At 32.9% G+C, this 14,330-nt stretch overlaps 1 protein-coding gene across 1 annotated transcript in view; it reads right to left on the reverse strand.

Moving 5' to 3' along the window:
- Positions 1 to 6,529: 6,529 nt before the first annotated feature.
- The window catches only part of LOC145255751 (phosphatidylinositol transfer protein alpha isoform-like), a 164,331-nt gene continuing 156,530 nt past the window's right edge, over positions 6,530 to 14,330 (reverse strand). Inside the window, exon 10 of the mRNA XM_080114397.1 lies at positions 6,530 to 8,200. Within this exon, the coding sequence (XP_079970523.1) occupies positions 8,159 to 8,200 (42 nt within the window). The 3' untranslated portion in view covers positions 6,530 to 8,158. The remainder of the gene's footprint in view (positions 8,201 to 14,330) is intronic.

Genomic DNA, 14,330 nt, shown 5'->3' on the forward strand with positions numbered 1-14,330 from the left:
GAGTTTAGGGTGAAGGAACACTGGCACACACAGACATTTTAGCTTTTATATTTATAAATGCCCCCCCCCCCCCGAACGTGAAAGAATACCAAAGGAAAAAAAGAAAAACTCACAAAATGTTACCATGTAAAATGCAAATGTGTTTATTGAAATCTATTTTTTTTTTTTTTTTTTTTTTTTTTTTTTTTTTTTAAATCGGAAAAAAAATTTTTTTTTAAATAAAACTTACCGTGTATAACGAAATATGTTTATTAGATTTTATTTATTTTTCTTTATTTCAGTGAACAAGCAAAAAAATGAATAAATAAAACCAGAAAACTGACCATGGTTTTTATTTTTTTTTTAATGTTGGTTTGTTTCCTTTTTTTATATGGTTTGTTTGTTGTTGCTGTTAACCAATTTGAATGTTGTCTGATTCCAATATCGATAGCGTAGTAGTAATTGTGCTAATGAAACTCTCAGAAATACAATGTATAGAAATAAATAATGAATAAGTAACTAATCTGAAAATAGGAAGTCAGCTCTCCCCCGTAGTATCATGTATGAAATCAGTGCAAACATAATAGAAGTATAAAGACAGTAAATAAAATATTAAAGTGACTAATCAGTGCAAGATTTGAAAAACGCTGGTGGTTGACTGTTAAAGTTTGTTGTAAAAACTGGAATCCAATGTTAGTTAGTTTCGTTTAAGTAATCCTTCGAATCGTAACCCCCACCGCCCTACAAAAAGAAAAAATAGAAAGGGAGGAAAAAAAAGGCAAGAAAAGAACAAGAAATTTATAAAATGGCACAAGTAACCCACCGAATAACTGGAATTTAAAGTCACATTTCACCAGATGGAAAAATGCCAATCCATATTTTTTAAGCAACTAAGAACTCAAACCGGTGTTCCTCGTATATTCCCCTTTGGACGTATCCGCAGCGGTGTTAAGTGGTCACGGGCAGAGTATGAATCTAATAGAGAGAAAAGATTTTACAACTTCCATTGATTCTAACCGATTGTGGCAGTGAACTCTCACCGGAAAAAATATAGAAACGTACGAATATCAAGGAACTGTAAGGGTAGTAGGCCTATAGCACACCTCAGATCCTGTGCTGAAGTGTGGGGACATTACATTGGAATGTAATGTGATTTTTAATCCCCCCACGGGGGGGGGGGGAATTGAGTTAATTTTATTTATATAGAGATATATATAATGCTATATATATATAAAACTAGCAAGGCCACCCGGCGTTGCTTGGGACCGTATATAAGCCAAGGAGAAAAATTTTGAACATACCTGTTATTCTTAGAATAGCGGAAGTTTTTATGTTTATGTATCATTTGCCATCTTGAGCAAAAGAATATTTTACCTACCCTAGGACGGGTATTACACAACATATGTATGGAATAATTGTACCTTCATGTGACAGGAAATTTACAGCACATATGTGGAAAAAAAACTTACCTAGGACGGGTAATGTACAACACATATTTAAAATTATTGCCATAAGTTTCTGTTGTGCTAAATTTTTGGTATGTCACAGGTAAGAGTGTGTTTGTTTTTACATCAGAGTGCTATAGTGGAGAAGAACCGGACTTTTTATATGAATGTTATACTACTCGAATTTATTACATGATTTTCGATTTTTATAACTTATGTTCGTCACAGATAAGAATTTCTTTGTTTTTCATATGGGTACTTCACTGTATATGTACCATTATTTTCTGCGTAAGATACTGTAAAAGTACCATTTTTTCTAATTTAAAAATGTAAAAACTTGATACTTTTAAGTAATTTTCTGTTGTGCTAAATTTTCTGTGGGTCTAGAGTAAGAATTTTTGTTTTTTTATCTATTGCTATAGTGAAGAAGCACCTTATTTCTCATTTAAAAGTCATGCCATTAGAATATGTGATTTTCGGTTTCAATGACTTATGCACGTCACAGGTAGGATTTTATTTGTTTTTCATATGAGTACTATATTACACAATTATTTCTTGGGTAGGATAATGTGCAAGTACCTTATTTATAATATAGGTGAAACTACTCGATGACTTTACATAATTTTCTGTTGTACAAACTTTTCTGTATGTCATAGGTGAAAGTTTGTTTTTATAACAGAGTGCTATAATAAAGAAGCACCTTATTTCTTATATAAATGTCATACTACTCGAATATATTACATAATTTTCGGTTTGTATTACTTTTATGTATGCCACAGGCAAGATTTGTTTTTCATATGGGTACTATACTGTACAAGTAACTTTTTTTCTAATGTAAAAATGAAAGAACTCGATACGTTTATGTAATTTTCTGTTGTGTTATATTTTCTGTACGCCAGGGGTAAGAATTTGTTTGTGTTATCTGGGTGCTAAAGTGAATAAGCACTATATTTCTCATATGTAAGTCATGCTACTCCAATATTAAACGGGATTTTTGGTTTTAATAACTTTCATGTATGTCACATGTAAGATTTTCTTTGTTTTTTTCATGAGTACTATACTACACAAGTACCTTATTCCTTTGATAGAATTTCTTGTACACATAAATAAATTAAATAGTAATCATTGTATGTGATTTTTGGAATATGACTATACAAATATACAAACATATCTAATACATTAAATTTATAATGATCAGTTAATTAGTATAGAAGTGAATCCAATACATACCCATATATAAGTCTATACGTATACTAATCATTCATAATGATCGGTTAATTAGATTAGGAGTGAATCCATAGAAATATATAAAGATATACACATAATTATAATGCACAATGATCGGTTCATTAGTTTAGGAGTGAATCCAATGCATAAAAATATATAAACATACACAATTTAAATTCATAACGATCTATCAATTAGTTTAGAAGTGAATCCAAGACATAGAAATATATAAACATTATACACACATAATTAATATTCTTAATGATCGTTTAATTATTTAAGGAGTAAATCCAATAAAAATGCCATTACTCGATCTATTTACGTAATTTTTGGAGTGTAGCAAATAAGCCGATATATCATATATATTTGAATATGACATTGTCGTTATGTAAATCAAAAACATTCCTTTGTATTTTTTTAATAAATTTTTAATAAAAGTGTTATTGTGTATTCATTATATAACATTTAAAAATCCAGAATATCGGAATGAAAAAAAAAGGAAAGAAAAGAAATGGGAATCAAAACCGCAACACTCATGCTAGTAATCGGACACAAAGAAACAATCGCTTTCAAAACGTTGTGAAATATCTTAATAAATACATTTCTCTTTTACTCAATGTAACACATGCGCATAATGACGCCATTGTGCTATGCTCATCAAGGTGTTATTGCTTTCAAGTTTGAACACTTGAAAACCTTAGCAATTATTTTAATCCATTAAATGCCCCTAATAAAATTCTGCACCAAAAATACAATCTTTTGAGCTACTGCCCATCGTCTGTCGATCATCCGTCTAGGAGATACAAATTGAAAAACGGAGACAGACACACAGACATAGTGAGTTTTATATATTAGATTATATATATATATATATATATATATATATTGAAGAGTTCAATCAGAGTTAAGTTCATTAGGTAGGGAGGGAGCTTTTGGTCTATTTGGTGAAGATTTTTATGTTTGTTTTTAATGACTTTCTTTTTTGATATATACGCACACACATTCCTATATATATATATATATATATATATATACGGACCAGATCATGCAAGATCAGATAAATAAACGTGGATTTATAAGATAAAAAAATCCAACCTTGATCGCCCTTGAGGCCCGTGGCGCAGTTGACAGAGATGTTGAATCTCTACGCTTCCCGATTGAGCATTGTCTGAAGATGGCGGTTTCAATCCTACCCAAAACCGGCCAGAGGATTACTTGGCCAAAACGTGGTGAAACGACGACAACTACAGATGGCAGTGATTGCTGAGAATGCAGTTGGGAGATTCAAAGTTCCTATCTGTCGCGGTTACCACCTGACAAAAGCCAGAGGAATAGTTGGTCGAAACATCGTGAAACAATTAATAAAGATGAGAATAATAGTCTGCAATAAATAAATTAATATAGATGAAACTACTCGATAATTTTACATAATTATCTGTTGTGCTAACTTTTCCGTGTGTCACAGGGGAGAGTTTGTTTTTACATTAGAGTAAAGAAGCACCTTATTTCTTATATAAATGTAATACTACTCGAATATATTACATGATTTTAGATTTTGATTACTTTTATGTACGTCGCAAGTAAAATTTCCTTTGCTTTTCACATGGGTACTATACTCTACAAGTACCTTATTTCTTGGGTACTATACTGCACAAGTACCTTATTTCTTGTGTAAGATACTGTACAAGTACCTTTTTCTAATTTATAAATGAAAGAACTCAATACTTTTATGAAATTTTCTGTTGTGCTAAATGTTTTGTCCATCAGGGGGTAAGAATTTGTTTATTTTTTATCTGGGTGCTATAGTGAAGTATATTATTTATTAACGGGATTTACAATTTTAATAACTTATATACGTCACAGGTAAGATTCTTTGTTTTTTTTTCATGTGAGTACTATACTGCACAAGTACCTTATTTCTTGGGTAGGATACTGTGCAAGTATCTTATTTCTAATATAAAGATGAAACCACTCGATTTTACATACGTTTTTCATATGAGTCAACTATACTGTCAAATTCCTTATTACTTGGATAGAATTCCTTGTACACATAAATACATTAACAAAGTGAACATTGTATGTGATTTTTGGAATATGACATCTATAGACATGTACAAACATATACATTACATATAATTCATAATGATCAGTTAATTAGTTTTAGAGTTGATCCAAGACAGAAAAAGATAATTATATACACATAATTAAAATTAATAATGAGCGGTTAATTAGTTTTGGAATGAATCCAATAATAGAAATACATAATCATATACACATCCTTAAAATTAATAATGATTTGTTCATTAGTTTAGAAATGAATCCAATACATACAAATATACAGACAAATATACATAAATAAAATTAATAATGATCGGTTAATTAGTTTAGGAGTGAAGCCAATGCACAGAAATATAATCATATACACACCATTAAAATTAATAATGATCGGTTAATTAATTTAGCAACGAATCAAATACATACAAATTTACAGACATTACACATAAAATTCATAATGATCGGTTAAATAGTTTAGGAATGAATTCAATACAATTCCATTACTGAATCTATTTACGTGATTATTGGAATGTAACAAATAAGCCGATATATAATATATCCTATATATTTTGAATAGGACATTTGTTATATACAGCAAAAACATTTCTCTGTATTTTTTATATAAAAGTGTTCTTTTATAATTATTACGTAACATTTATTAGTCCAGAATATCTGAATGTAACAAAGAAAAAAAAAAAAAAAAAAAAAAGAAAAAGAAATGGTGGAGCTAGAACCCGCAACACTGGTGTTAGTGATCAATGATGCTACACTGCACCAAAGAGACAACTGCTTTCATACGCTTGTAAATTTACTAAATAAATAAATCTGTTACAGATTGTGCGCATGCACAAATGGCGCCATTGTCGCTATGTTTGTTAAGTTGTCATTTTTTTTATAGTTTTAACCCCTTTTTTGAATCCCCTAGCAATCTTTTGAGCTACTGCACGCCATCAAACGACCATGCGTCTAGGAGGAGATACAATTTAAAAAGGGACACACACACGCACATCATTCTGAAGGTTCAATCCACAATATAAGCGACAAAAAATACAATTACAAATTACTTAGGGCTTCTATGCAGTCATGGCTGATGGAACGAGAGCACGCTACCCCTGTGAATTAAATAAAGGATCCCATGCAGGTTCCAGAGTTCAACAGAATACATCCTAAAAATGTCGAAGGTTGCATTGAATGAAAGTAAAAATGGCACTCAAGATGAGAACAGTAGTTAGAATCCAAATACAATTCAGAAATAAAGGTTGGATTCAGAGTAGTCTCCCCACAGTTAATGTTAACATTTATTTCTTTGGAATGGTCAGCCTTCTTTCATATAAGTCAGCTCTGCCCTTGTAATTTTTAAACCCTGAGAGTGTGATATTATTTATCCCGTTGAATTTTTAAACCCTGAGAGTGTGATATTATTTATCCCGTTGAATATTCAATGTGGGAAATTTAAAAAATATGAAAATTGCCAGAACTAAAATAGATTCTACTGTTAGGAGACAAGGTCATCTTTAAGCCAAATGTGAACAAATACTTGTTGAGCCAGCCAAATTCAATTTATTATTTTCAATTCTTTCCTCGTCCAACTCATAACATTCTGAATGGTTAATGATCCATCAATCCAAAGGACTTGATCTTTTTTCCCAACTTTTATTCTTGGAAATAGTAGAAAACATTTTTCAGTACCTTCAAAGTGTGTTCAAATACCTTTGCACAGCTTTTTTTTTATTAACATGAAATAAGAAAAACAAATACTGAACTAATTAATTGCATTTTTTATCAACTTTTCAGAGATAGAAAAAAGAAAACAGGAAACAAAATCAATTTATCGAAATCTTTTTTCTTTTTTCATCATTCAAAAAAGAAAAAAAAATTTATTGTGTAAAATATTACAATTATACTAAATGAGTCTTTTTAGTTTCAACATTTTTCCTTCTTTCTTTTACCAGACTTTATATTTGTGTTTTTTTTTTGTTTTTTTTTTTCAACGTTACTGTCAAATAAACCTATAAAAACAGATGTCCATAAGAGTTAAACGTGAGAAATTTAGTCTATTACAATAATAGAGAAACTATTCAAACATTCGGCTGGTTATTCCAACCAATTCAGACATTTTAAAAGCAGATTTGAAATACTATATTATCGTCTGCCAGTTTTTTTGTTCCCTACAAATACTAAATTGACTATTACTCTTGTAAATTTATTAAATGAATAAATATAAAGTCCGGATAAAAAAAAATATATAACCGTTTTTTTTTTTGTGTTTCATTTTAAAGAGGAGAGTGTGATATTAACCTAGAGACAAGTTAGACAGGAAGCTTTTTTTAGACATTAAAAGATGCACCAAGAATTTATAGCTTTAAGAACTATTTGTCATCTGAGAATTATCCTCTACACAATGGCAGAGGAATTTGCAATATACAAAAAAAAAAAAAAAAAAAAAAAAAATATATATCCAAAAAGAAATTAGGAATCTAATTTAGTTTTAAAATCAATGATTTCTTTTAGTTTATTTTATTCTCCAGGTTTTTAAACTTAAAGCCAAGATCTGATTTTTTTATAGGATCGCAACAATTTAGCCATAAATTTTATTAAATTCATATTTTAGTATTTCGTTTTCTATAGAAAAGAAAAAACTCAATCATGATTGTTTCCCCCTTAACCAGAAGAGTGGCAAAAATAATGTTTGTTAATGTAATTAGCAAAGAAAATTTAAAAAAAGGAAGCAAGGAAAAATAAATAATTTGGTAATTTAAAAAAAATGGATCACAGTATTAAATCCCACCCCCTGCCCTCTCCCATTTATCGCTCATCGACTTGATACACATTAATTGTAGAATATTTGAACAAAAACAATGAAATCTTAAGAGTTAACAACAAAAATATAAAAAAATTTAAATGATGAAAAATAACAATTTTTTAAGATATTTTCTTTTAGTATATATGGATGGATGGGGTGGATTGAACAAAAATTAATTACAACCCCCACCCCTGCAAGGAGTCAGGACAAACAAAAAGACAAAAACTGGCATTAAGAAAAAAGAAAAAAGTTTAAATCATGGTAGAGAGGGGGAGGAGAGGGAGAATTAGGAGCCTTGCTTTTTTTTTGTTTTCTTTTTATTTAAATCAATTTTTGTTGTCATAAAAGTGAGGAGAACTATTTTATTTCTGTGATGGGGGAAAAAAAATCTAGTAGTAGTAGGAGGAGTAGTAATTGTGGTGGTGGGAGGAGGGAGGGGAGAAGTGAATATTTTAGAGCAATTACATCTGGAGGTTGGAAATGTTTGGCAAGTGCTAGTCTCTCCTGGTTTCTTCATCTTCTTATTGTCATCATTAATTTTTGCAGTCTTGGAATGACAGTGTCATTTTAAACTTTCATTTTTTTTTTTTTTCATGTGACACTTTCACAGCAGTGGGAGTTCCTCATTTCTAACTAAACTGTCCATTGTTTACTCAGCTACAGTTCCACGAAAACTTCCAATTTTTCGTTGCTAGAAATAAAGAAAAAAAATTTACATATATATATATATATATATAAACCGAGAAATGTATTTCACTACTAATCTGCAAAGAACGTGCAATCAATTGTAATTAAAAAAATAAAAAATAAAAATAAGAGGGTGATGAACTCTGGAAACAAAAAACTCAAGTGTGAAAGCCACACCATTTAACATAAAAAAAATTTCTTTTTGCACTACAGAAAGTAAAGATATTCCAAGTTAATTTCCAGTAATCCTTACTACTTGTTCCCTTATGAAGCACTGTGGCTCGATGACAATTTCTGTGGTTAAAACACAAGACAAGTAGTAGGTACAGATGGTATATGTGTGTGCGAGATACTGCCTGTTGATTGTTGTATTAGTCCAAGTAACAATCTTCTCGACTCTCAGCCATCTGCTTAAACTGAACCCTTGTTGGTTAGTTCTCCAAATATATTTACTCTTTACCAAAAATCCTAAATCTCCAATCTTTTTCAATTTACCACCAGAATTGGCCATATCTTTTTTTCTCAGCGCATCATTATTCTGCCATCCAGAAACTGACAACCAACTATCAGGTCAGCATTCCAATTAAGGAGTTCAGATTTGCCAGTCTTCCTTAACACCGCTCACTTAACTGACTTCTTCATCAATCCTGTGATCCCAGCTGCATGCATGTGGGCAATCCATAGTATCACAGTACAATCACAAGAAAATCATTCCAATTTTATGGGAATAGTAATTCTAAACATTTTGAAGCATTTTCAAGATTTCTGCACTTCATTTGTTGTTTCTACCAAATGTTTATTGAATTAACTTCTGAACAGCAGCATTGACTTTCCAAACTTTTTTTGTAGCTTTGGATGCCATTAAGTGTATTAATGCTTCATTGGCAAGTGAAGATCTGTAACCCTTCCTCCCTACAACCATGCCCAGTGAGTGATGTCAACAAATTTAATTGTTCTGGGTCTCAGTTGGTTTCAGCCTTTCCTCCCTTTTTTTTTATAAAATTGAACTAAGAAATTAAATGTATTTATACATGGATGTGTATATTTGGGTGACTTTAAATTTCCTTAAATTTTCCTATATAAATTTACTTTCCTTAGGTATGCTAGAATATTTGTTGAATTGACCTTTTTAAAAAGGTCCTCCATATTGCTTTCTGTATAATATAATTTTCTAGTTGGGGCGAGGTCATCACACCCAACTAGGATATGTTTTACTGTGAGTGTCTCCTGGCATGGGATGCACTCTGGCGCCTATTCTCCATTTAGTATATAAGAAGGAGTAAAGTTGGTGTGTCCTATGCGCAGCCGAGTCAGTATCACATCTTCTCGGCGTGATCTCTTGATGTCTGGACATCGTTCCTTAAGTTCAGGTTTGATTGAGTATAATTTGCTGCCCTCTTGCTGACTCCACCGCAGTTGCCATTTCTCCTGTATGTATGCTTTTATCTGGGGTCTAAGATCAGTATGTGGAATCTTAAAATTGTCAGTTGGAAGGTGAGAAGATCTTTTTGCAGCTGTATCGCCCTGTCATTGCCTTTGATCCCCACATGGCTGTGGATCCAGACAAGAATGTTTTTAGTAGTTGAAAGGATATTGATTTTTTCTATTAATTTTGTTGTTAGTGGATTTTCTTGTTTTTGATTTTGTATAGATAATAGGACTGATAGAGAATCTGTGAGAATGATGAAGTTTTTGGTGGTTTCCTCTGAAATTATGTTGAGTGCTAGATCGATAGCTATAGTCTCTGCAGTGAATATAGATGCTTCATTTTGAAGATTTCTCTTCATTGTGGTTTTATGGTACGTTGCTGCACATCCGGTGTGATTGTTGCTTTTAGACCCGTCTGTGTAGATAAAGGTGTAGTCTGAATATTGTAATTTTAAATGTTGAAGTTCGTTGTGGTATTCAATAGGGTTTGTGGTAGATTTGGACTTTTTGTTTAGGTTCAGTTTTATTTCTACTTGTTTCATGGTCCATGGGAGTGTTTTAGGCAGTATGAAGTTGTGAATGCTGGAGATTGGAATTTTCGATTCTTCAATGCTTTCCTCCATTCAGAGCCCGAAAGTTTTGACAGTTTTCCCTCTCATGTTGAAGAGTTCTTCATATTTAGAATAGAAGGTACATTGGTATGCAGGGTTGTTTGGGCAAGACTTCAGTTTGAGTAAATATTGAAGGGCTAACTTTTCTCGCCTTAGATCTAGTGGGGGTTCATGTGCTTCCGTGTATAGACTGTTCATGGGGGAGGTTCTGTATGCTCCTAGGGCCAATCTTAGGCCAGTATGGTGAATAGGGTCTAGGCATATGATGTTCGGGTTGATCCATATATGAAACAACCGTAGTCTAGCTTTGAGCGGACCAATGCTCTGTAAAGTTTAAGGAGTGTTTCCCTGTCTGCACCCAAATCGGTATGTGCTACCACTCTCAAAAGATTTACAACTTTGTTACATTTTTTTTTCAGATAGTTTATGTGTGGGATGAATGTTAACTTTTTGTCAAATAAAATCCCTAAGAATTTGTACTGGTCAGTAACTGGTATGGGCATTCCTTCCATGGTTAGGACAGGATCATTATGCATGTTCTTTAGTTTGCAGAAATGCATGCATTTTGTTTTTCTTTTGGAGAATCTAAATCCATTTTCTTCCGTCCATCTCATTACTTTGTTTAAGCACAATTGAAGCTTCCTTTCTATTATAGATATATATCTAGATCTACAGCATATTAGGAAGTCATCCACTTATAGGGAGCAATCTACCCCAGGGTTAAGGTTTTTTACAATGTTGTTAATTCGGATACTGAACAGGGTCACTGACAGTATACTCCCTTGAGGTACTCCATTCTCTTGTTCCTTCAAGTCAGAGAGAGCTGTGCCAACCTTTATTCTGAACCGTCTATTTTTTAAAAAATTTTCAATAAAAATTGGCATTCTGCCTTTTAGTCCAAGCGCCTTCAGATCCCTTGTAACACCGTACTTCCACACAGTATTGTAGGCTTTTTCCATGTCAAAAAACACTGCTGTTAAATGTTCCTTCCTTACAATCCTTGGGATTGGATGTTTGAGTTTTCAGATTTGGGGATTGGTATTATTGTGGCCTCTTTCCAGGTCTCCGGTACGTTTCCACTGGACCATATAATATTGAAAATTTCAAGTAGGTATTTCATTGAGGTTTCTGGAAGTTTTTTGAGGATTTCATATGGAATTTCATCAGGCCCTGTAGCTGTGTCATGGGATTTGGTTAGCAATTCTTTTAATTCAGGCAAGGTAAGAGGTTGGTTGTATTTTTCGGTATTTTGTGATTTAAATAGAATTTTTTTCTCTTCCTTTTCTCTAATCTTTTTGAATTTCTGTCTGTCACATGATGAAATTTTTGATAAATTATCTGCCAGGTTATTGGAAATGTCTTTTTGATCGGTATATATTTTGTTGCCTTTAGAAATGTAGGATATTGGTGTACTACTACACTTTCCTTCTATTTTCCTCATCATGTTCCAAACTGTTTTTGCCTTGGTATTCACATTAATTTTGGATATATAATTTCTCCATGTTGTTCTTTTGGATTCCTTTATGATTCGTCTGGCTTTTGCTCTGTTGTTTTTGAAGAAATCCAGATTTTCGCATTTTCTCAAGGCAGCTCGTCGAGCTCTGATGGCTTTTCTGCATTCTTTTGTGAACCAAGGTTTGTTGTGATTGTTGGTTTTGGTTGTTTTCGGTATGGTATTATTTGCTATGTTTGTGAGTGTTTTAATGAAGTAATTCAAATGGTCATCTTCATCTTTCTTTTCGATAATTGGTTTTTGCACTGTTCCTGGAAGTCTTCCCAATCCGCTTTATGTAGGTTCCATTTGGGTGTTTTTTGTTCAGTACTAGTACTTAGACTTTCCAAGATGATTGGGAAATGATCACTCCCACAGGTGTCATTGTGTACTTTCCAGTCATAGTCCATATATATGGAAGGATCACATAAGGTAAGGTCAATGGCGGTGAAAGTACCTGTTGCTGGGTACATATAGGTGTAGTTTTGATTATTAAGGAGGCATAGATTATTTTTATTTATTATGTTTTCTATTTCTTTTCCTTTTTTATTTGTTTCTTTACTTCCCCATATTACATTGTGACTGTTGAGATCTCCTAGTAGAAAAAAGGGTTTAGGGAGTTGTTTTATTAATTGAGTTATCTCAGTTTTGTTGATTGTATCTTTTGGAGGGATGTAGATTGAGCAAAGTGTTATAGTTCTATGTAGAGTCACTGAAACTGCAATTGCTTGCAAGTTTGTGTTTATATTTATTTGTCTTTGAGGGACTTCATTCTTCACAAGTATTGATGTGCCTCCAGAAGCTCTGTCCGTATCTTTATTTATGTAGTTGTAAGATGTGTAGTGTTTTATGTTGATGGTAGTATTTTCTTTCAGAAAGGTCTCCTGTAGACAGACAATTGCTGGGCTCATTTGTTATTAATAATGTGAGTTCATTTTGGTTTGCTTTTATCCCTCTGATATTCCATTGTAATATTTTGTTCATCATTTGAAATTGTGTTCAACTTCCATCGTCTCCAATCCCTCAAATCTATTTTCTGTCGGAGTCCCTGTTCGAGATATAGATCGGGATCTTTCTTTTCCTGTTTTTGTTTGTTATTTTTTTTGTCTGGGGGGATTTTTGATTCTTTTCTGGCTTGTGATGTGTTTGATGGTTGTTCGGTTGTTTTTGTAGAAATGGTTTGTGGTTTTGTTTCTTTTTGTGGTTCAGTAGTGTTTTTACTTAATATTATCCTTGGATTGGTTGCAGACATTGCACTATTCAATTTCCTCATTTCTTCTAATAGTTCTTTCATTTCCTTTATTAGTTTGCTTAGGACATCAATTTTCTTGTCAGTTGTATCCATTACATGTATATGACCATTTTGATTGTTGGTTGGAGTAGTTTTTTTAGTTGCATCTGCATATGTTTTAGTTTCAATGATTTTCCTGGCCTCTGGGTAGGATATATTCTTTATATGTTTTAGTTTGGTCACTTCTTTTTCTCTTTTCCATATTTCACAATATCTAGAGCCAGCGCCATGATTTCCAAGGCAGTTGGCACACTGGAAATCTTTTCTGCAGTCAATGTGTGGGCCGCTTTCTCCACATCTTCCACACACTGGTAATCGTGTGCACCGATCTTGGTGTCCAAACTTCTGGCACTTGAAGCATTGGAGGGGGTTTGGAATATAAATTTCTACATTTATTTTCATATATCCAACTTTCACTTCTTTGGGTATGGTGAGGGAATCAAAAGTTAGTATATATGTATTGGTATCGATTTTCTCACTGTTTTTTATTTTATTTGAACTCTACGAACATCTAACACATTCTGTTTCTGTAAGTTTGTCTTGATTTCCTCCAAAGGGACAAAGTGCAAGTTCGTGGCTTTTCACTACTCCTTTGCAGGTATTTAGGGTTGGATGTCTGTAGCATTTGACTTTGATGTTTTCAAATAATTTTAGTTTCAATATTTCTTTAGTTTGTTCTTCGTTATGGGTTTCTATTAGTAGGCTGCCGTTAAATTGTTTTTTAATAGACTTTGGTTTTAGAGTTTTAAGATTTTTTCAATTTTAAAAGGTGATAGTTTGCTCAAAGGAGTTTCCTCCATTGATTCTATTACTACGAATGTTGACTTCCTTGGTTTTATCGTCTCTTCCTCAGAGCTAATGATGTCAGAGACATCAGAGTGGGTTCTCTTTGGGTGGTTGGGTGGTTTTTGGGAGGAATAAGCCATATATTTTGTTTTCTTTTTTCGTCATCTTTGTTCCCCACCCACCTCGGAGTCCTATTTGGGAAGAGCCTGGGGGGAAACCCATTCGCCCAGCCTCCACAGGGATACAATGATGATATAACCGACTTTGGTGGTATCATAATGATTATCTGTTCTCTCTTGATATTGCTATGGGATCTGTAGCAATCCTGAGGGGTTTACAGCTTCGTCATCGATATTCACACCTAATCGATTGACCCTCAGCCACCGCTTTCCATCATATATTAGGGAGTAGGATTATTTGTGGGAGAGGGGGGGATGTGTTGTGTTAGTAGTGAGTTTTCGGAATGGGCAATATATGGTGGGGCTTGGCGTGACTGGCCGATTGGTTGGATCGGGCCTCTCCGACC

Source organism: Euprymna scolopes, chromosome 31, assembly GCF_053919585.1.
Source record: "Euprymna scolopes isolate OS-2025 chromosome 31, ASM5391958v1, whole genome shotgun sequence".
NCBI lineage: Eukaryota > Metazoa > Mollusca > Cephalopoda > Sepiida > Sepiolidae > Euprymna > Euprymna scolopes.